The 27,493-nt window shown below is 43.8% G+C and overlaps 1 protein-coding gene across 6 annotated transcripts; it reads right to left on the bottom strand.

Annotated features, from left to right (window-relative positions):
* Window positions 1-102: 102 nt before the first annotated feature.
* LOC119555934 (pneumococcal serine-rich repeat protein) lies at window positions 103-24,687 on the bottom strand. Of its 6 annotated transcripts, none has more exons than XM_037867635.1 (8): window positions 24,427-24,687; window positions 15,961-16,187; window positions 10,169-10,690; window positions 9,094-9,243; window positions 4,188-6,606; window positions 2,498-4,124; window positions 2,362-2,431; window positions 103-2,301 (listed from the first exon to the last, which is right to left on the bottom strand). In XM_037867635.1, the coding sequence occupies exons 2-8, from the start codon at window positions 16,093-16,095 to the stop codon at window positions 2,227-2,229; spliced, it is 4,998 nt and encodes a 1,665-aa protein (XP_037723563.1). In that variant the 5' UTR covers window positions 16,096-16,187; window positions 24,427-24,687; the 3' UTR covers window positions 103-2,226. The 6 variants fall into 6 exon arrangements, with proteins under 6 accessions (XP_037723563.1, XP_037723562.1, XP_037723564.1 ...); XM_037867634.1 differs by having other exon boundaries at window positions 24,454-24,687; XM_037867636.1 differs by having other exon boundaries at window positions 9,094-9,222; window positions 24,454-24,687.
* Window positions 24,688-27,493: the final 2,806 nt, after the last annotated feature.

Raw genomic sequence — 27,493 nt, 5'->3', positions numbered from 1 at the left:
AAGTCGCATGCTAGCGGGCGCGAATCGATAAACCCCGATGATATCCGAAACAAGGCCCAAGATAAAACGGCACACACAGTTTGTTTAAGTATGTTTTTGTCACTTTAATGAATAGTTTTCAATTAATGTTCTGCCTGCGCTCCTCATCATAATCATCATTTTCGCCTATATGAAATCGTTAAATAATGAAAGTGCATACATATATATATTTTATAATTTATTTCCTTTTGCTTAAACCATCTGGTTTTTTTTCCTTTTCGTATGAATGCATAAATTTGTGGTAACAATTTTTCATTTTCCTTTTGCTTATTAAAACGCTCAACTCGCTTATCTTTTTGTAATGTAAATGCATTTTTTAACAACAATTTTTCGTGGTTTGTCTAAGTTATACAAAAAAAGTTTATTCGAAAACGATTTTAAAAAGTATAGAGAACAAGATTCGGAAACTGGAACGCAACCTATGTGTAAATGCATATACATATAGATTTGTATATATGAATATATATATTATCCTCACATAAATGTATTGTGGAAATTATTGTACAATTTGTTAAGATCTTGCTTGAATTCGTCATTACGCCTATATATCGTATATATGTCTCGAGTGCATTTTGTGCTTCACCACTTCTGCTACCAAAAAAAAAATACAAAAAAGGTTTTCGTTACGTAATACCTTATGGGGACTATTTGGGGGCTATGAAATTCTTTCGATAAACTCGTACAGTTCTCTGATTCAAGCTCCCATTTATCCTGACCTCGCCTCGCACATTTTCAATGTTGTTTATGTATTGTATAATTTACCTATAAGATTTCCTTAAGATGCATTAATATTAATTTAAATTTTATTTGCTTGATTTTGCTTCAATTTAATGAATGTCCGTTGTCCGCTAAGTTCAATAAAGTATTTAGGAATTTCAAAGGCTAGCTAGAGGGTGTTTTTTGCATTTCGTTCGATTCCGCATGAGAGTGAGTAAAAGGAAATATCTTTCGGTTACCCGGACTGTTCCTTTGAAGCTAGCTCATAGATCGTATTCGTACCGTGATGTTTGGGGCGCATAAACCGAACGGGGTCACCAAACCGGTTACCCCCGAAACAAAAACAAAGGAGGAACTTCTCATATGGCAAGTGTGTGTGTGCTGGCAGTTTGTTGGCTTTATAATTATATTCCCGTATATAATATAAGCATTTAAAAGTTCACAAACTTTTGGCGGAATTTCTTTGGACCGCAAAAAAAAACATGTCAACATCAAAATCCCTTTTGTATCGAATACTGTAATCTAGTTTAGACTTATGTATTTACAACACACCCGGCAAAATCGGGGCTGACTAACTAACTAACGCTTCGAACTCAACTAAAGGCTATATATGAATCAGGCTACTTTTTGTGTTTATTTTTTGTATTTTGACCAACTGAAAACGATTACAACTCGTTCATAGATCGTTTAATGTGTCTCATCGTGAGACTTCTAGGGATATGGGTCGAAATCGGGAGGATGGTGCTACAGAGAGATATGGATCTCCAAAACACACACACACAGACGCACGCATAGAAACGGACACAGACACCGTTATAGAAGAGATTAGTGACTAAGCCTAGGTATTCTGGATTCTGGTTTCTGGACTCTAGGGATTCGGAATTCCGGATTTGTCTGAGCTAGTTAACAAACTACACACAAATACACCGACTTACAGCTAGAGAATCCGAATGCCTCGTATGCATGTATAACACTTTGTCTGAGATCACATATAGTAAAAATTGCCAGCGAAAAGTTTCTAGGGAAATGGACCCTTCGGTCCGTCAGGATTGCTATATATGTAGAGTGAGTGTTGTAATTGTTGCTATCAAAAAAATTACCCTAACCATGTACATTCATGAGCTATATATGTATATGTATATGTATGTATTGTAGTACCGAGTATCGTATGCATATTATCTTGTTTTTTTTTTTTTCTTTAAGTATATTCCATTTAGAGTTTTATTTGGTTTTTAGCTAATCGAGTCGAAAGGTAATACGCATCATTGTCTAGCGATCAGTGTCCCTCGGCTTCTGCACGTATAACAACCACTCTGCTTGAGGTACATTAAGGATATAGGCCAGGAGCAAAAGGCTGGCCCTTAGTTTAGTGACTCGACTTACATAGAGATAGATTACCGGCTTAGCTACCCTGAAGATCTATGAAGAACCGTTCCAGTTCGAACCAAAGAACCAAAGAAGAGAAGACGTTTACTTTCGGTCGGGGAACCTGCGATTACGAGGACTTGAACCATCATCCCGGCGTGGGAACTCATCGTGTTGGGTCTGCAATCGAGAGGTGATTAGAAATGGGTGGGGGAGTTTCTCGATGAGGAGTCAACCTACCACCCTGGGATTGGACAGGCCCTTGCCACTGTGACGGACCAGAGGCGCCTGCTCCTCGTCCCCGTAAATCCTGTTAAGATTAAGAGATCAAGGGTTAGGTAACCCAAAGGATTGCCATCACTTTCGATCCACTCACCTGCCCTCGGCCGAGGTGTCGGGTTCGAGCAGTGGCAACATGTCCTCACCCTGCTGCAGTAGCTCCACGGAGGCCAGGGACTCACTGCCCGTGCCCGTGCCCGTTCCAGTGCCCGTCTCCGTGCTGGTATCTCCGCCGCCGGCCGTTGCTGTCGAGGATTCGCCGCGCTCCGCCTCGTGGCACTCGCACTGGCAATCCTCCGGCTTCACATAGTTGTAGTGCAACTTGTCGCCCCCATCCTGATGCGATTTCGCTGGCTGCTGATGATGCTGGTGGTGATGGTGGTGGCCAGTGCCGGCTCCAGTGCCGGATCGATGGTGGCCACTGCCGCAGGCGGAGGAGGAACTGGTGGTGGCCGTGGCGGCCACACTGCTCGTCAGCGTCTCCTTGGGCAAGGTGGTGATCCGCTTGGCAGGCTTCCGCTTCTCGGGTATGTTCTCAAAGTCAATCCAATGGCCGGAGAGCTTGCGCTGGGTCGACGCCTTCGGCTTCGGCTCCTCCAGATGCGAGGGAGCAGCCAGTGGTGGTGGTGCTGCTGGTGCTGGTGCTGGTGGTGTGACCACCGGGAACAGCTGCTTGGCGGAGTCCTTGCGCTCCAGATTGTTGTTGGCCCGCAGACCCTCCTCGGCGAACTCGAACCAGGTCTTGCCACTGGTGTTGGACACGCGACGCGGCGACTTGGTGTTCTGGATGCGCTCCTTGCCGAGGGACTCCTTGCGGGGTAAGCTGATCCTCAGCTTCTCACCACGCACTGGAGCCCCTGCTCCGGCAGTGCCGGTGGTGACTCCTCCTCCACCCGCGGTGACTCCTCCTCCTCCTCCTCCTGCTCCGCCTCCCCCATCGATCTCCTGATGACCACCACCGGGTGTCACCTCCTGCGGCGTCATTATCCCCGTGCAATACTCCTCGAGATGTGAGGGATTCAACGGCGTGGTGGATCTCGGCCTGTCCACCGGACATGTCTTGAGCTCCATGTTGGCCCGCTCTCGCATGGGGATGATGGGCACACCCTGGGCCCGCTCCTCGGGCAGCGTGGTGGGTATGTAGGGCAGCTCATCCTCGAAGGACTCCTGGGACACCAGACCCGTGCTCTCGTGCTCCTCGATGACACACACGTTGCGCGGAAAGTTGTGGTGCCGCCGACCGCCCGCCTCGCCGCCCGCCGGTACGGCCGTGGTCACCGAGGAGCTACCGGCCATGTCCGAGTCCCGTTCGCTCTCCGAGGACTCGACGGGCTCATGCTCATCCGTCGACTGCGAGTGACGACGTTCCGATGGCGGGGACGTCATTGCCATGGGATCCGGAGTGCTGGAGGTCAGGGGATCGTGACGACAAGTGATGACTTGATCCCTGAAGGAAGTGCTTGGTGGTTCCCTATGGCCAGTGCCGTGAGGATCCCTGTAGGAAGTGCTGGGTGGCTCATAGAAGGTGGTGCCCGGCGAAGCCGCAAAGGAAGTGGAAGCTTGAGCAGCGGCAGCGGCGGCGGGTGGCGTGGTCACTGGAACTCCTGAGTTTGTGGGAGTGGTCACTGAGCTCGGTGGCTGCCTAGCTGGAGCCACACTACCCACTGCGGTGGGTGTGGGAGTGGTGGGCGTGGCAGTGCCAGAACTGTAGCTAGTGGTTTCACCTGAAAGAAGGAGGTCTCAAAATGATAGACAGAATCAGAGATGGGGTGATCAGGATCACTTACGTCTTGACTCCGCAACACTCTGTCGCTTGGGCTTCCTGGGTATGGGCACCTGACCACCTGGCAACTCTGCCATCCGACCCAACTCCGCCTCCGTGAGATTCTCGTGCAGCTTGCGGCGCACATCGAAGTTCTCCAGGTAGCGGGAGTGGCGCAAATCCGCTGGAGCCGCCGTCGCCGGAGCAGCCTCGTCCTCCGAACTGGGCCGCGATTTGTGCTTGGAGCGCATCACCACCGCACCGGCTCCTCCTCCTCCGCCGCTGCCGCCCTGCTCCTCCTCCGAACTGTAAACGCCCCGCGGTGGCGGCGGCGGAGGTCCGGTGGAGGAGGAGGAGGTCGCCTCCACTCTCCGGATCACGGTTCCCTGGCGCTGCAATCCCTCTGTCGTTGTCTCGGACCCAGAGTGCTCCACCTGCTCCGACAGCTGGCTGGACTGGCTCTCGGTCTTCGAAATACTGAACTGGGTGGAGAAGAGCTGCTCCTGGCTGCCGGAGCCCAGGCGAGTGGCGAACAGCAGGCGCCTTCGCTCCTTGGCCGCCGCCTCCGCATCCGGATTGGGAGCTGGATTCACGGTGGCCACCGTGTGCACCAGTCTCGGCTCGCAGGCACTCTGGGTGCTCTCCACCGAGGGCAATCGCTGCATGGCCGCCGCCGCCGCCGCCTGCTCCCGCTGCTGGGCGAGATTGGCGGCCCGGGCACTGACCACCGAGCCCACCGACTCGGCCGTCGTCTCCTGCGAGTCCTGCGAACTGTGCCGCTGCACCTCCAGGCTCCAGTTGGCCTGCTCCGCCGGCTGTAGCGCCTGCTCCTCCCCCGAGGCACCCATCCCGGGCGGATCCTCCTGGCTGGGCAGCGATTGTATGGCATCCAGATCGGGTCGTTGGGCCACCCTCCTCTGGGCCACCGGACGCAGTGCAGCCGCTGCGGCCGCCAATTGGGTGGTCGTAATTTGGGTACTGGAGGCCACCACCGGTTGGGCGGAGGCGGGCGGTGGAGCTCGGTGGGTGGGCAGCGGCGATGGATCCATGCTGGCCTGGGCCGCATGGGTCAGCTGTTGGATGCCCTGCAGCAGGGTCCGTGCCTCCCGCTCCTCGGGCGGCGTGTGCAGCGGTATATGGATGACCCCCTCCACGGGCTCATCGTAGTAGCGCAGGCGACTTCCTGGCCGAGATCCGGCAGGGGTGCGACTGCGATTGGCCGATCCAGATCCCGATCCGGGTGCTGGTGGTGGTGGCGGTGGCACTGGCTCCACACTGGACTCTATCGGCGATGAGCTCTTGCTGCTCTGGCTACCCCTCTTTCCTGGCTTGAAGATGGCCAGCACGGACTTTTGCTTGCTGGGAGTCACATTCTGGGAGCCACCGCCTCCTCCTCCTCCTCCGCCGCCACCACGTTCTCCGCCCAATCCACCCGAAGCGGTGGCGGGTCGCTCTTTGCTTTTGCTACGCGAACGAGCCGTTTCCCTGGGCGAATCCGGTGAGTCCTTGCCCAGACGGAAGAGCGAGCTGAAGGAGCTCTTGCGGGAGACTGTTCCTCCTCCGGCTCCTCCGCCAGTTGCGGGCGAGGGTGAGCGACTGGTCAGTCGTCGGCCTGGCTTGGGACTCGCCGTGGGGGTCAGGCGATGCTCCTCGATGGGTCCACCCTGCAAACTCAGCGAGGCGGGCTTGGAGTAAACCGGTGCCAGTTGATTGGGTGCCTCCACCACCCGCTCATTGGAGGCGATGCCCTTGTCACTGTACATGTGATCCGGCCGCAGATTAATCCTTATGTATTCCGTGCCGCTGGCCGTCTTGCCCACGACCATTTGACCCGGACTCTTGGTGCTCCTGCGTTGGGCGCCAATTGTGGGCTTCGTCTTGGGCTCCTTCTCTGCCATCCTTTCGCCGTTGGCCATCGAACTGGCTGTTTGCCTGCTCCGACTGCGACTTGAAGTGGCTGCCGTTGGAGCCGGGGGCAGGACCTTGATGCCCTCGGCGAGAACCGCCTGGGTGGGATCATGTTTTCGGGCCAAGAGGAGTTGCTCCAATAGTGCAGCATTTGCCGCCACTGTTCCGGCACCCGGCATTCCCTCCGCCGCCGACTGACTGTGGGCGGAACTGGCTGCCGTGGAGGCACCACTGGCACCACCACCGCCACCACTGACAACACCGGTAGTACCGGCACCAAGCTCGACGGGTTTGGGGCCACAGAAGGAGGTCTCCAGCAGCATGCGATGCGGCGAGGGCGAGCGCGAGACACCCGATATCGCCGAGAGGCGACTCACCGCCGATCCCTGGCTGCCCACGCTGGAGATGCGGCTGGTGCGACCCGAGATGCAGAGCAGGGCGGCCACCTCCGAGCTGGCCGAATCCTTGCGCTGGTGCTGCTGCAGGTAGCTCTGGTGGTCGTCGAACTTGAAGATGTGCGGCGACGAGCGCTTGGCCTGCGAATAGAGTGGAGAGTGGAGAGAGAGGGGGACACGGTCGTCAAAGGATGCAGTGGCACAAGGAGTGGTAGTGGCGGGAGACCATGTCACTTCAACTTAATGAAATACCTGCGTATATTGTGTACCATGATTTATAATCTTGACGTGAAATTTCAAACGCTGCAGTAAGCAATAAACCAGAAAAGTGAGACTACGGTGAAGAGAAAGGATATTACTTGAAGCCCCTGAGGTCGGGGGCTGTTGAAATTAAATAAGAAGAGAATTTCTAAAGTAGATAGTATATCAAATATATTACAGTATCTAATAAAGATGATTTCTGGACTGGAAAGGAATGGTGGCGAAGACAGGAGAAGTCTGTCAAACGTTAGAGTGACAATAAATACAGGATGGAAATATAGAAGATTGTGCAATATTGGCATAGAATTAAAAAATACGAAGGTTAGAACACTACAATGGGAACACAACTATTCTGTAGATCAAAATAAATTAACAACCAACTTATCAGTGATATTTAAAAGTGGTATTTCCTTAGGTTAATTGAAAATATACCAAAAATCTGGGAGTAAATTTAAAGTCTATGTACACAATAGTTATCTCAGACTTAGTCTTGTGAACATATGTGGAATGGACATTAAATGAAGATCTAAAATCGAAAATTGAGTTAGGCAGAGTGCACTGGATAGGGGAACCATTTCCCCATTTTCCGCAATGCACACATTGAAAAGAGGAAATAGAAGCGGACACTGGTCCGCTGGCAATCATGGGATTCCATTCGGCTCCACGTCAATCGCGGCACTTCAATCTGGACTCACTTCCCGCGGCTGCCAATCAACCAAGGCAAACAGAGCGGGCAGCACAAAGAAAAGAAGCGCCAGTGGAAAATGGTGAAAACAGGGAAATGGAGATGGAATTGCATTTCGGCTGCCGTTGGGGAATGGACCGTATTAGACAGGTTTTCAGATTTTTCGTTCGACCTGCTACTGCTAACTAATTAATTAGCAAAAGTTTTTGTAGTCCTTTTACCCTTTTTTTTTGTTTTTAAAGGGTTTTGTTTCTCCTAATCTAAGAGTTAATTATCCCACTCTTTTAAGATGTTGTTAACTATATGTAAAGTCTAAAACCACTGTCTAAAAGTATGCTACAATATATTCTTCATAGCAAAATCCCTTGGATAAATGCTGCATGCTTTTCGAAGCATACTTTCTGGCGCCTTTTAAATGGTTTCAAAACCATTTAGAGATTTCAGATCCCTAATAATTGGAGATAATTAGTTTAATATCGATGATATTTTATACGAAACGCCCTTTAGCAACGGCCTTCAGTTAATTACAGCTTTCCTTGGGGCTCAATTAACGCAGTCACGCGTCCGACTAATCAATTGCAACTTTTTGCAATTAACCAGGAGCCTTCACCTCATCTCCCCGGGCTTTTCCAACCAGAAATTGATAAGTTGGACGCCTCTCGCCCAGCTGACAGAGTTACTCATTTCTCCCGGGGAAAACTGACTCGTCCGGGGGGTAAATAATTCCCACAAACTTTTGCCCGAGTGGAGGACTAAACTTTTGCCAAACAATCGCAACTGGGGAAAGGAAATTGAGGCTGCAGTGGAAAAGTGCAGGGGATGGGGTCTTTGGGGGTCTATGGGTTTTTGTCGGGTGGCTACGCTTGTCAGCTGTCACTCGGTGCTTACTCGTCCATCCGCCCGCCCATTTCCGTTGATGGCACCACTGCTGCTGCACTTCCCAGCCACTCGAATGCAATTTTGCATTATTAATTCAACTTGCGATGCGGTTACTGTCTCCCATCCGGTTCCCCTTTTCCCCTGAACCCCAGACCTCTTTGCCCCGTCAATGTCACGCCCATCCGCTTGTTTAATAGGAAATGTCGAAGCAACTTGAAAAAATAACGAGCTTCCTTCTCGCGAATGTGTTTAATAGAATCGTTATTTTTTTAAAAGCGACGGAAGGAGGCGGTAAACCAACGTTGTTAAATCTTTTAAGGTCTTTGGTTAATAATTGAGGTGCCTCAAAATTACTTTGCTAGCTAAAGTACGGGTTTAATACCTGGTGGTTAGAAATACCGCAATCGTTTAAAATATTTTACCATCTAAAAAAAGCAACTTAATTTGTATTTATCGTGGGAATATAGATAGTTATCGCTGCGGGTAGTAGATGTCTTTACAAATATCGATTTTTATCAATCGCAACATTTATTTATCTACTCAATCGGCTTTTCTTATCGAATGGTTTGTGTATTTATCGTGTGATTTTCGATAAGTATCGATACTGAAATTTTCAATAAGATTATTTTTTATCTACCTAAGCGATACAGAAATGTTTGATTTCTTGTTATCCCGATCAAGTTATCTGTTATCTACCTAATCGGCTGTTCCTATCGAACGGATTGTGTGTTTATCGAGTGAAGTTCGATAAGTTTCGATCATTTTTTCGAATTTTTTCGATTCTTGCAATCCACTGCTCTCACCTGCTGCTGCTGCTGCTGGATCCGCTCCTGCTCCTCCTTCTTCTGCTCGGCATCCATGAAGTACAGCTCCTCGGTGGAGCTGCGCAGCTCGAGGGCGCCATCCTCCCGAAAGCCAAGGCCAATCGTTTCCTGTAGGGTGCCAGTGCCGACCTTCAGAGCATTAGTTCAACCACATAAACCAGCCAGTACACACACACATCGAGTCGAGCAGTTCGTTTTGTCAGAGCGATAGTTTGTTTGTTTTGATTTTTTGTTTTTCGATTTGGTTTATTCGTTGGGGATTAGACGGAGGTCAGGTCAGGTGAGGATGGGGGTTAAGAAGCATGCACGGTGGTTAAGGGAGTGGAGCAAAAAGTCGAAAACAGAAAACAGAAACGAAATCAACAAATCAACAGCCAATTTGTGTGCAGGATTCGTTTTGTGGTTCGGTTTTTGTTTTTTTTTTTCGGATTGTAGGTAGGTACGTGTTTTAGGTTATAGGTCAGGGGTTAAAGAGGGGGTGTGTGTGTGCAAGGGGTAGCGAGCGCATCACAGAGTGTTACAGACAGAGAAAGAGACAGATGTTCACATATATATACGATGATATACGTATCGATGAATGGTTAGGATAGATTGATTGATGTTTAAATGGAAAAAGCGACAAAAACAGGTACACAAATCCAAAAAGAAGCAAACAAGAGCAAAGTACAACATAATTAGCACCAGATGATACCTCGCCCACCGAGAACTTAAACCCTAACCACCCACAAGTGATGGAAAGATATCAATTTGTTTGACAACGTGTGACATAAGGTATAAGCCCGTGAATTCTAGGGGTTCTCGAATTTCAGTGTAATGCCTTGCCTTAATAGGGTTTCAAGGAGTAATATTGCTTGAAACTGGAAAAGGACTCATCCCTTTGAATTGGAAGCATATTCTTTAATTAGGAACTAGCTGATCTTTCTTTGAGGTTAAAGCACCTCCAGGCTATAAAAGAAATTATTCTTAAGCTCTGATTAAATAGGGGGGTCTAAGTATTCTTGGGCTTATACCTTATGCCCCACCTGAAGTGGGAGTTCGTTATCCTTGGACCCACCTGCTCGAATACATTTTCCGGACTGCTTTCCCGGCTGTCCTCCTCGTGATGCGACGAACTGGAGGCGCGACTCAGCTCGATGCGGGGCGTTGAGGGCGTGGTCAGGGTGGCACCGCGATAAGTACCACCCCCAGCGCCCGCGCCCGCACCACTGCCCCCCGGGCCGCCACCTGGATGGGCGGTGGGTGGTATGGGCTGACCGCCCTCGCTGCTGCTCACCAAAGTGGTGGTCACCGTTGTCGTCGCCGTTTTCAGCGGCGGAGGTCGCTGTTTTGCCTGGACAATCGTGGCCGAGCAAGTGGCCGATGAAACCGATGATGACGAGGAAGAGGAGGTGGATGCGGATGCTGCAGGTGCTGCGGATGCGGATGCGGATGCTGCAGATGCGGATGCGGAGGTGGCTGCACTTGCACTTGCGGATGTGGATGCGGCTATGCTGGGTGCTTCTATGCCGCCGGCGGTTCTATTGCGATTCGTCGTCGCCGACATCGTTGTCTGGTTTCGCACACTTTGCTCCATCATCTAAAAAGAAAAATACAAAAACATCTTATTTAAACAATATAATAAAGAAGTAATGTTAAAATAAGCATTAGTTAAAATAGAATAATTAATTATGTAAAAATATCTTAAGCATTAATGATAGAAAAATAGATAAAATGATTTCTTGGCTTACTTTTCTTACTACTTGATAACCTTATACAATCCTATAGATCTAATAAATATCTTTATCGAAGGACCTTCACACATTTCTAAGTTATTTTAGTAGACCACAAATTGCCAAAGGCTGTCCTGCAATATACAAAGTTCCCAAAATCTGTACAAACTGTCACCTTGAGTTGTCAAAAAGTGCGTTTTGACATTTAGTTGCAACAACAATTGACACTTTGTTCAGCTGGGCTCGTACTTTGGTTGGTTTGTTTGGTTTCTGCAACTATATTGCAGATTAAAACGTTGGCCCAAAAGTGTTGTCCGCAATTTACATAGTTGCAAATTTATGCAAACTGACACATAAAGCTCTTTATACAAAGAAGATTGTATAGAACTTTACTTATTCGGCTATTTGCTGTTATCATAAAAGCTTGGATAGAAATCGAGCTCATGGCTATAAGTCTATTAAAATGTAACCAGTAAGTGCATATACCTTTTGTATCTGTGCATTATATCTACAATTCAGGGACATGGAATGCGTCAAGTTTGAAACCTAATTGTTTACCGCTGGGATTTCAAGGGAGGACCCCCTACATTACATTAGATTACGGACAACCCGGGGGAAAACCCAGTAGAATGGAAATCCGCTGGCTCATTGCGATTGGGGGGCTAACTTTCGCCACCACCCACTAAATCTCCCCTCGGATTGCATTTCGCAAATTGAAATCAAACGCTTTTGACACAGTTTCCTCTATATACATACATTCTATGTATTGGGGAGCTGGCCCGCGGCGATTTCTCTGCGGATTTTCCATCGTTTCGCTTTTCATTTTTGCTTATACCCCACATGTGCATTTTAAATGAAACGATGATTTTCCTTGTCCTCTGGGTTTTCATGACCTTGAGGCTTTCTTGTTATTGGCCGCGATCATAATTTAAGGGTTTTGACTTTGGTATTGCATTAAAGCGTGACCTGCACGGGGTCTCGAAATTGCTTTTGGGCGTGCTTTGACCATCTGGCCGGAATCCCAGGAACTCAAAGAGCAGATACCTTGCCCTTTGGCAATTTTCCCGGTAATGAAATGACAAATGGGTATTTATATTAGGAATTATTCAGGCCACTTATAAGCAATGACCTATCGCGTTTAAAGTAATTTCTGTTTTCTATAGGCATGCCTCGGTAGTCCTACTACCATGTAACTTAACTTGCATATCTCTTAGATTTTAGCTTAAGATCTTGTATGTTATATCTTATCTATTAGTATATCTTATACATATCTTTAGTTCTTGAGTTCTAGTTCCCGTTTTTGGTATTTCATATCTTATGATTTTTACATAACATTAATTGCATATCCCTATCATCTCTATTATTATTATATCTTATATATATCTTTAGTTATTAAGTTCCAGTTCACGTTATCGGTATTTCATATTTGATTTTTAGCTAACATTAATTTAGAATACAACGGGTTTCCTTTAAAAATGTGTCCCCATGGGAACGGCAATTCCTTTCCTCAGTTGGCAGTTTCCTCCTTCCTTAAAACTGGTTTAAATAACTCCTAATCGGAGGTACGAGATAATAACTTCCAGCAGCCGGTTGACTTTATTTGTCGCCTTTCTTGTCTCGGGGCCCAAAGTCTTTGGCTAACGCCATTAGCGGGCTTTAAGTTTTCAAGCTGTTTGAGGGGGGGTCGGGGTCCTAAGTTTACTGGAGCAACAGACGGGGGTTTTTCGCAATGCCACCACCCTAGCAGCTATAGCTGCAGTTTTTCCTGTGGTGCTGCTGCACTCGCATTAAAAGCGCTCAAGGAGAAATCCTTTCACACGCAAAAAGTGGGGTTTGGGGTTGGGGTTGGGGTTCGGGTTGGTTGGAAATGGTGATAAAGAGCGGTGCGGATGAGCGGAGACATACATATATATAGATATATAGTTGCTCGGGGCTGGATGATTGACACATGGCGCCTGAATGCGGGGGCTTGGTATGGGGTGTATCGTTTATTGTCGCTGCGGGACCTTGGGGCCACAAATTAATTTAAAGTTGGCGCTAGCAGCTATACAACGATTTCCGAAATTGAAGGCCCCAAGCATGCTGTGCGGCAAGCAAATTAGGGGTCCACCATCTAGGGTTCCCATTCTATAAGGTCTTCAGCGCAACATCCTTTAATCTCTAAGCTCTACTAAGAACTCGTAGGCCTGTAAATGCCAAATATCAGAAAACCGCTCTACAATACCGAAATATTTTAAAGAAGAATTCCTCACAGCCCATTACCTTTAAGAACCCTGAAACCCAATAATCTTTAAAAATATCTCTTGTATCTTGTAAGCTTAAAACACATGAACTTTAACTTTTGACAACCCCATTAAAAACACCATATCACCATATCCCCCAAAACACATGTGATTTCTCTAACCACCAACCAAAACTTCCCAAAACTCCGAAACCCCCAAAAAAAACCCCTCTCCCAAAATGTTGGCCTTTTGTTTTTGTGGTGTACAGAAGAGAAAATACGGTATATTTCTTCGTTTTTTTTTTTTTGGAAGGCAAGGCAGAAAATATGGGCAAGTGTTTTGGGACAAATCGTAACATAATTCTGGGCATACGAATGGGAAACGGGAAGAGGGGCGAAAGAGGTGCAGGAGGAGACGAAAGAGAAGGCAAAAGAGAGAGATAGAGAGGGAGAGAAGAGCCAGCAGAGAGGCTGTCACACAAATGTGTGATTAAATTAATTAAAAGTTAAATAAAAAGCAACTTAAGGAAAAGAGAGCGAGCCAGCGAGAAGTGGAGGGGGGGGGGGGGGGGGGAGAGAAGAAGAAAGTGGATAAGAGAGAGCCGCGTGCTTTGCTTTCTGTTTGTTGTTCACACACACAGCCGCACACACTCACCGCGGTCCCAAAAAGTCCTCTCCACGTGTGCGTGCGTGTGTGTATTACTTGTCCTTATTAATTTGGCATCAATTTGCACAGGAAAAAAAAGTTTGAATGCTAAATGCCAGCAAGTGTGATTTCTGCTCCTTATTTGCGATTGCCTTCTATCATTCGTTTTTTGATTTATCTGCTGGCTGCTCACTTCAGCTCACGGCTAGTGCTGTCTCCGTCTGACTGACTGACTGGCTGGCTGGCTGGCTGGCACACACACACGCGCTCTCTCTCTCTCTCGCTCTCACTCGCTCTCAGGAGCACCGTTTACCGTTGGACCGCACGCACGCAGCGCCAGCGTCGAACTGCCCCGAAAAGTATGCTAGCGTTAAATGTGAATGGGAATGCGACGAAAGCTTCGCCGTTTTCCTTTGCCTCTCCTCTCCCCCCCCTCTCTTTCTCTCTCGCTTCAATTCGCTTCGAAAGCTTTGCCGGAGGAAAGTAGCGGCAAGAGGGGGTTGGGGGTACGGGCAAAGAGAGGCCGGAAAGCTCAAAGGACTCAGCTGTGGCGCCTGCGAAGCTTCAAGAGTCAACTTGGCATGTGTGTGTGGGTGCGACTGCGATGGGGAATACACCGGCGGACAAATAAATGGGTACACCTTGGGATTAACACCGAAAATGTTATCATATCCGTTGAAGAATTAGCTCAATTAATTTGCACAAGCAAACTATTGAAAAGCTTAGATAATTTAATCAATTGATAAAAATAATACCTTAGCTTAACTAGCTTAATAACTTAACTTAACATAAAGAAACAAATTTTAAAAATATATGTCTTATAATATTTTCTAAATTTTTTTATTTATGTCTTAAAAATTTGCTTTTAATTGTTGCATTGCATTGGAAACTTGGATAGAACTAACATAGTAAAATTCCGAAATCTTAACAACAGTATCATTAAATGAATAAATGCAGATAATGGGGAAAGCTGAAACAATAATTCAGTTAACAAACTGAGTCTCCCATTTTCAAGTGTATAAATCAAGGACATCTTCTTGTTGCCTGGTCCTATGTCCTTTTCCCCCGCTGTTCCCCCATTTCGCCTTTCGTCCCTTTTGCCTTTGGTTAAATAACTTTACTTGCAGCACTTGAGAAAGTCGGGCCATAATTCACGGGTCTTCAGCCGCCGATCTGCGACGCGTGTCTCCAGATATAGCTGCAAAATTTTGGTTGTTTTGGTTGTTTCAATGTTTCTGCTGCTTTCTGTCGCTTAAGGTTCATTCTGTTTATTAGCCACAAGCGTTTGGCCTGACGGCCTGCCTTTTAAGTGGCCATTTGCATGATAGCGGCATACAGCCCCAAACCTTTGCACCCCTATGCCCCCCCCCCCCCCCTCCCCACTGCCACCCCCTTTTATACACCCATTTTTTGGAGAGCGGAAAGCTTTGGCCAAGCTTACAGGGCCCCGTAACGCTTTAGTTGATTTCATGTTTTGGTTAATTAATTTAAGCCCTGTGCATTATGTGCATGTGCCATGAGCTAGTAACAGCTACGGTGGTCCCTCGATAAGTGGCTCGTCTAGGAAAAGTTGTATCTGAAACACTTACGGCCTTATGACACTTGCTTGATCTTTGACTCACTAAATGGATTTGTTTTAAAAGGTGTTGGCAACACAAACAGGTCTTAATATTATATATGTTCATAATATATTGTTTAGGTGTAGAATCTTTTTCTCTGGGTTTTATAGACTATTTTTAAATAAAAAAAAAAAATTGGTCTTATTTCATTTTTGGCTTATGAATTGTTTCTTTCATAATTTTAAGAAACCATTTTTTATGTTTTTAAAATTTAAAACTTTTATAAAAAAAAACTTTTATAAAATATAAAAACAAATAAGTTATCTTAAGACCTAATGAATTTTTCCTTCCATATTTTGACACAACCTTTTCTTTATTAATATATATTTTTAAAATTTAAAGCTGTAATGGGTATATTCAATTTTATAAAATAAAAAATTACTTCTGCCATATTTTCACACAACCCTTTTTATATTTTTTAAATGGGAAACTTTTATAAAATAAAAAAGCAATCAGGTGTCAGGTGCCTAATGAATTTTACCTTCCATATTTTGAGACAACGTTTTATTTATTATTATATATTTTTAAAATTTAAAGCTGTAATGGCTATATTCAATGAATATATGTATGTTAAATACATATTTTTTTGCAGTAGGAGGGCTACACTGTACCCTGTTGTAGGGTGTTCGGTAACTAGGCTGAAGGACTCACCGCCGCATGGCCAGGATGCTGATGCTGATGCTGTTGCTCCTGCTGCGGTGCATTTGTCGTGGCATTGTCCTCGAATGACTTTTCGAAGGATGCAATTGGCGCTGGGCCAAGTCGTTTCTGCCGGCGCGCATCCATTCCGTAACCGTTTTCCAGTGTCGCTCCTCGATGCTATTTATTCCGGCAGGAGCCCGGCATCGGCATGGAATATCCTTTAAATGGAGCACCAGCTAAGGAAGAAAGAACAAGAGCAAAATGAGAGACACACATTAGAAGGCCGTTGGCACGATTTCTTTCTCGGCGTGGCTTTTCATAATTGCTTATGGCAACAATGTTGCACTGGAAAAAAAACATCCAATGCCAATTATCACAATTCATAAATATTAACAAAGCTTGCCCTTATATTTATTTATTATATTTTGAATTAGGGAGAAGTTTTAGCCATCGAGGTCATGTCGGCTTGGAGTTCAACAAGTCTAACTCTCGACATTATGGCAACACACAAAAAGGGACGCTAGAACTGGTTGGGAATTATAGCGTCACCAGAGCGGTATTTACAGTAAACGTTCTATTTAAATCATTGTTAACCTTTTCTTTGTCAAAGGTGAATAAATTATTTTAAAAAATGCAACATATTTTGAGCTTTACTCAACAAACGTAGATTATACATTTCCTTATTTCTTGGGATCCCGAAAAACCTAGTAGAGTTTCTTACAGTGCAGGAATAACTACAGCAAAACGGTTGCAATCACATATCACTTGGCTTTTACTGTGGCTCGCGTTGGGCCCCATCAATCATTGGGGAATCATTTGGAAAAAATAAGCCAAACTAAATATATATGAGGCAATACGTGTCTGCATTGCCAGCGAATTATTCGCCAGTGCGAGCGAGCGGGACAGATGCGCGGCAAGAGCGAGACAGAGAGGGAGGTCGGTGGGAAAAAAAGGGGCTGTATTCCGTGTCAACAGTTCATTGAACCGCGTGGCAGCCGCAAGCGAACCGGAAGTGAAATAATAACATCAACTATTGATGAATATTTAAAGACACGGCCATCCAGGGTTGTCATGTAATTCCGGGAAATTCGCCATTAAATATTCAGTGCCAATATTCTTACGCTGTGGATTGTGTACTATGGCAATTTCGAATTGGCTTGTGTCCTATATTTATAACAATTAAAGCCTTGAAGTGAAATTAATAAAATCCTACTAAAAATTATGGGAATTTCTTGTGTTGTAAGACTGAACAAGCTCATAAATGTAGCCTTATTAAGACCATGAGTTTAATGAGTTTCCCCGAAACATTATTAAGCCAAACAATAGTAGTTTCCCTTTGTAAACTAAATTGTGTCACTCAGATGACGCAGGACCAAAGTAAATATCAACTAAAATCCATTGTTGCAACCAAGCTCTATGACTTCATCGAATCTCTCTCTAAAACCCTAACCAAAAACCAATAAGAGCTCATATATCCCTTGAAGAGCATAATATTTTGTGATTTTAAGTAACTGAGGACTTGGATTCTGTTATTTCAGATTTTCCGAGAACACAAAAGCAATTGCTACCTTTCATTTTAATGCACAAAAGACAATATTTCCTTTACTCCCTCGATTTTCTGGGGCCAAAAAAAAAAAAAGAAATAGGACATAAAACTCGAGCATCCTTGAACTACATATATATATATATGTATGTACGAGTATGTGTATATAAACACACACATCCTGACGCAAACATGATTATTGCAGCTGCCTGGTATAAAGTTTTTTTTCTTTTTTTTTTTTTGGGGGGGGGGGTGCATGGGTATGGGAACTTTTATTCTGCAGTTTGTTCTGGTTATTGGGGCAGTGCGAAAAAAAAGTGGGATTGGTCCTGTGGGGGATGCATATTGATTGGGGAGTTGCGAGTCGAAATGAATTCGGTGCATTATTCATCGTCATGCGGATATATAGTGTACAATACTCACGGCAGTCCGATGGCGAATCAAAGGGAATTGTTTGATGTTCATCTAAGCAAATGTTTGAACGGCTTGAATCGAACGCAATCCCTAAAATATTCACTCTAACTTTCACTCACTGAGTGAATAAACAATGCCATAAAAGCTTCTTGATTTGATGGCTTCCTAGAATTTTCATTCGGTGATTTAAGTCAAGGACTTAAACTAGATGTAGACAAAAATAGTCATAGAAAAGCAACTGTTGTTGAGTATCGATAAGATGAGTATTATATTAATACTATCCAAAGTATTAAATTGAAATTAATTGGTTTACAAATTCTAGACTCTTTAATATGCCTTTATCATTAATATATTATATAATAATATTTTGTCTTGAACCTATACTTTAATTTTAATACTGCCTGTGGTGTACTTTTAATGCAATCGATATTAAATCTTAACTTTCTGTTTTTTTTTGGGTGTAGGTATTTAATTTCCTCAATGGGTAATCCTCAAGGGGCATCGATATTTTTAGCCAGTGTTTGTCATTGGTTTGGCAATGCGATTAAAGCCATTTCAACGTCAGGCCCAAACACGAACACACAAATACCCATTCCAATGTTGACGTAGTTTTTAATAAACTTGTCAGCGCCCTTTTCCGCAATCACCCAACAAATCCAACAAATCCAACCAACCCCCCGATAACCTTGAAACCCCACCCACCGTCCCACATTTGACCTTCTGCTGGCGCGATTCTAAATTTAAAACGTTTAGCAGCAATTTTTCGTAATTTTCCCATAGATTCAGGGGCAATGAATACAAATGAGTGCACTCATCAGTGTCAAGTTGTGATAAAAAAGTGAATAAAAGCTCGAAAAAGGTGAAAACCTAAGGCCAAGTACCTGGGCTATACCATATATGCATGAATAATTCACCCGATTTCCAAAGGATTATACTCGCAAATATGTGCAAAGTCCTGGGGCTTGAAATTTGAATGCAAACATGCAACTAATTAATTAGTCATAATGCCCACCGCAAGCCATGCAAATATGTTCGAAATTCCCTTGATTAATTTTAATAGAATTAATCAAAATCATATTTGACACAAACAGTGGTAAATTAAATGCAATTAGTTGTAAATATAAGTACATGCGCGGTTTAATTAAACCAAACACCATTGAAACTCACTCGAAAGGCTCATAAATAAATACGAAATGTCCATGAAAGCTGGCTTTACTGCATTTTAAAAGTATTTTCCCCCGCAATTATAAAAGTTTCCCTTGGTTGTAAAACACTTTATTAGAAAAAAACCCGATTCATGTACAATGCACATGTTGTGTTTCCTTTTTTTGTTGACGATGCAACAAATTCTCATAATTCTGCCAACCAATACTGCATTCATTCCAATTAGTTGCACATACACAATACAATTGTTACACATACTTCACATTATTTTAGTTTGTACTTCAAGTCCCCTAATTGATACAAACATGTATCATATGTACATGTACGCATTAATTACTCAAATGGAAATATGAGGTTCATCAATTTGATTTCCATATAAATTGATATGGAGACTATAATTAAATTAAAATACTTGTTTGTTTATTTCGGAGAATAAATTACCAGATCTTTGATTTAATAAAATTTGGTTTCAGATATGTTTTGTAAAGTGCATAAGCTGAATCATATCAAAATTTCGGTTTCCGACGTGCAGTTTTTCAATCGTAGTTTGGTCAAATAAAGGCGTACATCTAAAAGACCGACTGTTTTGAGCAGCTGACAACCTATGCTAAAAATCCCCATCACTTTCCGGGAAATTTACTTTTAGACAAATTTTTTCATTTTTTGTATCATGTTTTTTTTGCGAAAAATGGGTAAAATAAAAAATTTCTTGGTTTAGAAGCCAGTCGATTGGAATTTTAATTACGAGCTCAACGAGGTATAACATTCCTCATTCGGACTAGTGGTTGCATTATGCCACCCAAAAGACTGATTTTTTATGGCTGAAAATGGGAGTTCGGATTTCAGTCATAAAATACGTACTTTTTTGCAGTTTTTACATCGTAGTTCAGCCAAATCAAGGCGTACAGCAAAAAGTCCGACTGTTTTGAGCAGCTGACAACCAATGCTAACAATCCCCATCACTTTCCGGGAAATGTTTTTTTTTACCGATTTTTCCATTTTTTGTAAGGGGTTACATCATCTATTTTTGCGAAAAATGACAAAAATGAAGAATTTCCAGGTTTGAATGCCAATGGATTGCAATTTAAATTACGAGGTCAACGAGGTATAACATTCCTCGATCTGACGTTTATTTTCTTTGTAGCAGCCAAAAAACTGAATTTTTAGGGCGAAAAAATGGGATTCCGACTTCAGTCGGATTTTTGTTTCCAGTTCTTCAATCGTAGTTTGGTCAAATCAAGGCGTACAGCTAAAAGAGCGACAGTTTTGATCAGCTTGTTACCTATACTAATGATCCCTATCACTTTTTGGGAAATTTATTTTTTTACCAAATTTCGCATTTTTTATAAGGGGTTTCATCTTTTTTTGCAAAGATTGGTAAAATTTTATAGTTATCTGGTTTGAATACAAATCGATTGGGATTTTATTTCCGAGCTCTGAGAGGTATGGCACTCCTTATTTTAAATTTACCTGCCAAAATTATTTTCAGTATGGACAATAATACCTTTTTCTTTAGAGGTTTTTCAATCGTAGTTTGGTGGGCTGAAAATATCCCCTGTTTGTGAGATTAAAACTGACTTTAGGCAGCCAGCAATTGGTCCCAAAGGAAAGGCAAAACGTTGGGTATTTTCGGGAAACCCCCTTTTGCTGATTTCCACCACTTAAAGCTACTCGATGGCCTTTAACACAGTCATTCCTTCCCCGATCAGATGGAGCATCGAAAATCGATGGAATCAGCGCCAGAAAGTGGTGGAGGGTGCACGAAGGCGACAAGGATGTCAGCATAAACGCGCAACTTTGGCAAACAGCTTAAAGAACCGTTCTCCCGGCGATATATAAAAGACCCCGAGCAACCCACACTTTTTCCACCACTTTTCCACCAGCCCATCCCCCAATTTCTTGCCTTTCCAGTGAAACTTTGCTGTTCTGGGCAAACTATGAAAGGAAAAATTGGAGTAAGAAAACAAAACTTTGTCTGGCCGAACATTAAATAAACATTTGCAAAATCTTTACAGCATACAGGACCCAGACTTCGATCTCAATAACTTTAGTTTAGTCGCTGTCTTTACTGGGGAAACTTAAGAATTCCTTGCATTTATTGAGTTGGACATCAATGAACTGATAAAGAGAATATTTATTATAATAAACACTACTGCTTACACCTATAACTGAGATATACAACTATATTACTCAACAATTTCCTAATCTCTTTTAATTTTAAATAATTTCAATGCCCATTTTTTTTCTTCTTTTGTTTCTAGGCTTCAAACATTTTTCTTCACCCTCTGTGAATTGGCAACTTCGGCTGAAAATGGCTCATGGCCTGCGGCCAAAGGCAGTGGGAAAAAGCCTTTAGACACATTGCCCCCAATGACATTGGTGGCCCAGGGGTGGGGGGCTTTTGGTGGCGAAGGGGGGTCGTCGGCTGGAGACGCTGGGCGACGTCGCCGCTGTCGTTGCCGGCAGAATTTCCCACTGCGAGCGGCGGGAGGCGCTCAGCAGGCGGGAAAAGCATTTCATTGACCTCATAAATTGTCCAAGAAGAGGCGCACAAAAAAGGGGACCAAAGGAAAAGGGGGGTTTGCGACCCCAAAAAGTGGCATCCAAAAGACGGCGGCGGCCGTTTAGTGTTGGCTGCACAGAAAACAATCTTATAATACTTTTCCTTAGTGTACTTTAATACTAAACAAAAAAATACTAGAGATAATCCGGCTCGAAGGACCAACTTTTTAAGTTTTGCCTTTAAAAAAATGATTAATCAATAACACTAGTCCCCAAGTCAGCAGAAGTTTTCTTTCTCTGCACGAAAAGCCAACTTAAAATACAACAAAAAGTTATTAATGCCCGCTCGTTGCTCATCGTTCCCAGCTAAACTGTTTGTCATTTGGGGTGAGGGTTGATGGTTTGGCTAGGGAATAGTGAATAGTGGGTGGTGGGTGATGGGTAGTGAAGATTAACAGAGCTGGAGAAAAAACCAGACGCCAATGAGAATAAATTCAATGAGGATGTTCAATGGACGTGCATAGATGTATGTATTTAAAGGATGTGGCCACTGAGGCAAGAGAATGGCCAGACTGAAGGAAAGAGAAGGGCAAACAGTCTGAGGGCAGACAGGTGACAGTGGTGATGGGATCGTAACTATTATAGAACGGGCCAAACACAAATAAAAATCCAAACGTCTTCTTTGCTTTTAAATTGATTGCATTTGAAGCTCTGGAGATTTCAGCAGAAACCCGTTTTGAAGGCATTCATTGTCAACATAAAACGTATAATGCAAATCCATTACCATTTATAGACCACTGTGCGGTTTCCATGGGTATTCCGATTCTACGATGCTTATCGGCGGTGGAAAGCTGAGGGAGACAGGTGGAGGCGAGAAGCAGAAACAGCAAAATGGAAACAAAACGCTGCCTTTGATCGGTGGCTTTTGATAAGCGTCAATGACACAGACAGTGCAAAGGATATGGGAGGATTGGGGCCGGGGGAAAGGACCTCGTTGCTGCTGGCAGTGAATCAGATTTCGCCACTCTCCCTCTCATTATGCATTATACATTGTGCATTGTAACCAAGTTGAGCTGACTCATTCAAACTTGTCGACGAACGAATTTGGGCCAACTGCAAAAAGGGGCAGCAGGCAGGGTGGTAGCAAAGAACAGGTGACTTTTCTTTGTCTGGCCGCAAAAGTGGAGCACCGACGATGCTGACCAAGCAGCCCCGATCCGTTCACCCCCATCAGCGAACAGTACACTGAGCGCAAAAAATACATATTAGGATGGTAAGAATCGTTAAAAATCGAATCCGGCTCGAAGGACCAATTTATGAAAAATTAACAACCTACATGAGTTAATTACATGGTTAGAAAGAAAGGATCACTAGTTGTGACTGCATTTCTGGTATACTCTTTTTGGTATGTCACAGTTTTGTGACTCATATTAAGATGGTAAAAATCGAATCCGGCTCGAAGGACCAGTGTATGAAAAATGAACAAACTACATGAGTTAAATGTTGGATAGAAAGAAAGGATTACTAGCTGTGACTGCATTTCTGGTATACACAGTTTTGTGGCTCTATAGATGGTATATATTTTTGTTCCCCGTGTGCCAAATGCGATTAGACCTCTTCCACTGCATACTTTCAGGCAGTCGCAGGAAAATGACTTCTTGAAAGGCAAAAGCCAAAAGCAATAATGTGAAAGAAACGAGAATTCGAGTGGGGCACTGAGAGAAGAGAATTAGCATGCAATAACAATGGGGGAAATGTAGGTGTGGGTTCGTTTCAGTTTGGGTCTGTTCTCCTCTATTCGACTGGGGGTCTCCGAATGGGGGGGGGGCGTGAGGCCGTCGGTCTGGGCATGACTAATATGGGTCTCTCGCCTCTCGTTCTTCAGCGAGGTTAAAGTCTTTTGGGGGTAGTTCAAAGCCGTCGGCCCCCGTTTTCTCCGCGCTTTTATTCGTACTTCCCCGTTTTGTTGCCATTGCTATTGCCTTTGCTGTAATAGTGTAATGGCGTGCCGACTGGCGGCAGCTTGTAGGTGTTAAGTAATGGCACACATACACAGTGGGTTAAGAGGGGGTGGCATTAGGGTTATTCGCTGAGGTCGCCAATTATCGGGGACTGCCACAACACGTATGGGATAAGCCCAAAATGTAATGGTAATTAAGGACTAATTGGAAATCATTCCGTTAGAATTACCGAAACCCAGAAGTTTCGTTTTAATCAATGAGTTATATGTAACTTTAGCAGTTGGGGCTGGCTAAATTGGTAGAAGGTCCCTTCAATTATATTCAAAATATTTACTATATAAAACCTTTACCAAAAATTAGTATTTCACAAAACAAAATGAGAAATCAATCCTTGTACCAAGTATTTCGAATATAATCGCTTAATAGAGATTGATTGAGAGTTACTAAAATATTTAAGGCTTTGTTTTCGCAAGTTGATAAAATATTTGTGACCTTTTCACAATCACTTGGAGAAATGAAAAATGCAAGGACCTTAATCAAAAAAAAAAGCTAATCTAGAGGTGGTATGAAAAATAATATTAAGCAAAATAATTCTTAATTGCAGCTCTGAAGACCTCAGCGTTCCGAATCAGCCAACATGTGTATTTCAATTTCAACCCTAGCCTTCCCTTGCATTACCATTTATTATATTCGCCAGGACAGAACCCGCCCCGTAAATAGCAGGTCCCCTGGATTTTTATGGCCGTCGCCTGGTAACAGGCTGTGCAGTCATGAATTCCACCTTACATAATTGAACAAGCATTCGCCGGAACAGGGATATCCAACTATATAGTTGGCAGGACACACAGTTGGCAGACTAGTTATACGAGCAACAGCTAAGAAGCGGCTTACCCACTGCAGGCGAAATTCATTGCATACCTCCAGAAGTCCGGAGTCTGGAATCCGGGGTGATAAAAACCGCAAAGGCAAAACTGGTTCACTTGCCGGGCTTAACACTCGAGCACAGAAAAAAAGTAACGATGGTGCAATCACACATATTTCGTTGGAATTTCGACGCTTTACCGCATCCACTGGTTGTTTCCCAGCGAATTTCCCTGGCTCCTACTCTCGCCTGATTATTTGCTGCGAACTTTAAGCCAAATTCGATTAGACGCGATAACCGTTCTCGGCGCCAAACGAACGCCGACTGAACTTATCAGTCACTCAACTGAACAGCGACCCGGCCAACAACTACAGCTGCGAATCGCCCTATACGTATACACACGGTCTGCCAACTTGTGTGTGTTGGTGTTGCGACGACAACGAGCATGCAACAACAACATGTTGGACCTCTCGCACACACAGCCAAGTACAGTGGTCGCTGGCTAAGGGGATTTCATGTCTAAGTGTTCATAATAACAGCGGAGTAAACTGTTCACAGAAGAAAGTAATTTTCAAACAAAATTGGGGTCACCAAATCCCATCTAGAAATCTTAAAATAGTTGGATAAAGCTGTTTTATACCTTCCTAATCAGCGTAATACTTACTGATAATGTCATCAAAAAATAAATACACGAGCTCCTTTGAGTTAACTATCCCCAAAAGAAAATTTTTTTTGGAAATTGGGGTCACCAAAACCTTATAGTTTACTATTCACAGAAAAAGTTCTCTGATTGCAGTTATATTAATCAATTACAGTTGACTAAAAATAGTAGAAGCATGCTTTTTTATACCATCCTTATCCCAGCTTATTAAACCCTAATAAATGTTACAAGAAAAATAGATATATAAAATGTAATAAATTCGGCACATCTCAACATATCATGTAGTATTATATCTTCTCGAATTAATCTCATTGAGATTTAAATGTTGATTCCCTTTTCGATGGTTTGCAAACCCCACTTAAAAGTTTAAGGCTTCAACAATAGAATATCAAAACTCATGAACGATGTTTACCAAAGTATAAAAGTTTTCGATGATCGAACATTTTTCTTTTCTTTTGAGGCATCACTGTACTTCGACACACACACACTCATATTCAGAAGAGACCCGAACACGGTGGACAGGCGGACTATTGTTGACTGCACATTTCGCTTATTGCTTCTGCTTCTGTTTTTGCCCCTTTCCGCCTGACCCCCCCCTCCCCCCCCAGCTTCTGGCTCTTCCTCTTCCGGAAAAGCAGGGGAAGTGCAGGGAGAATACGGAGAAAGCAGAGAAACGGAGAATGGCAAAGGAAACGACGGAGGAACCGGGGGCAATCCTCGGCCAACTGCAGCCCATATATAGAGTGCAGCGTAAGCTTTTTGGGCTTGGGTTTGGGCTTGTGCTTGGGCATGTTAATGGGGTCACCACTGCCACGCCCACTCGATACGCCCCCGTCCTACAGCTGCTACGATTGTTGTGGCAGAATGCAAAATTGATCAATTTGGGCGTCAAGTCTGGCAGGGACTCTCGCTCTCTGTCTTTGATGGGCCACAAAGTCTCCATCCCCATATACCATCCCCCCCCACCACTTTGATTTTCTTTTTCTCCCATCATGTGCAAATATGTATAATTTATGCCCACTTCCCGGTTACTTGAAAAGCAGACAGGGCCGAGGTTTCGGCTATCGCCCGAACGCCCTAATTGTGTTGGCAGTCATAATGCAATTGAAGGGTTGACTGCTGGTCATCACAAGGATGCTGCTCTTGGTCCTTCCAGCCGGATGAAATCTCTATGCAAACTCTGGAGATTTTAGATCACCTAAAAAGCCCTCTACCGGTTTGCTTTTGGTATTTCCCTGATGGTCTTTTGGATTTAAAATATATCATAGCGTACTTTTAGGCGCCTTTAGAAGGGATTTTAAAACTAATGAGAATTCGAAGGGAAGCAATACAAATGTTTTATTTGAGATTTCCAGATTAAACAAATTTTTTATTTATTTTTTGCATTAAAAGTTAATTTTTTTTAAAATGATTTAGGTGATTTTTACATATTTTATTAATATATTAATATAGAACGTGGTGCATCTCTGAATTTAAGGATATCAGGGCTGCATATACCACACCTAACCAAAAGAAGGGTATTCACTGAAGCCCACCCACACACCGACCCACATCCATTGTGCATGTGTGCATGTTTGCATGTGTGTGTGTGTGCAGGCATCCTCCCCCGCAAGACCGCCCAACTACCCACCGCCACCCCCAAAAAGGCAGAGTTGCCACATAATTCGATTACCATACATGTACATGCAATCGCATGCAGTGCACATCTGGTTTTGGATAAAAGTGTAAGTCCCAGAACACACACACACACACAAACACACACAGCACCCACCGCCCACCAAAATGGGAGTGGCACGCAACACACTGATGGATGAGTCGGAGCGTTAAGTGGCGTTAAATCGGGGAATACGTAACAGGGAGGAGAGTGTTTGCATATAAACAAAATACGCATACATATAAACACATGCACAGCGAGAAAGATCTGCTTAGAACACCATTCTCACTTAGTTTATGATAAGGATACAATTTTTAATTTAGGACTTTATTTAAAATTGTACCTCAGAAAAGCTATTCATATCATATCAATTCATACCATATCATATTATATCATATTATATCATATCATATCATATTATATCATATCATATCATATCATATCATATTATATCATATCATGTCATATCATATCATACCATATCATATCACATCATATCATATTATATCATATCATATCATATCATATCATATCATATCATATCATATCATATCATATCATTTAAAAACAAAGTTATATATCTTTAGGGTTAGAGATATTTAGGATGCGTTCCATATCGTACACCTCTAGCATCAAAACATTCAAATTATCTTAGATAAAAAACAAAAAACCTTGATAATTCTTATCTGCCAACTTTTAGACATGGATACTTTTCAAAACCCAACAAATACAAATTCTCCAAGTCTAGGATATCTTTAAAAGTAAGTCTGCATAAATTGTT

The sequence above is a fragment of the Drosophila subpulchrella genome, chromosome X (assembly GCF_014743375.2).
Source record: "Drosophila subpulchrella strain 33 F10 #4 breed RU33 chromosome X, RU_Dsub_v1.1 Primary Assembly, whole genome shotgun sequence".
Classification (NCBI taxonomy): Eukaryota; Metazoa; Arthropoda; class Insecta; order Diptera; family Drosophilidae; genus Drosophila; species Drosophila subpulchrella.
This window is presented reverse-complemented; position numbering and strand designations above follow the sequence as displayed.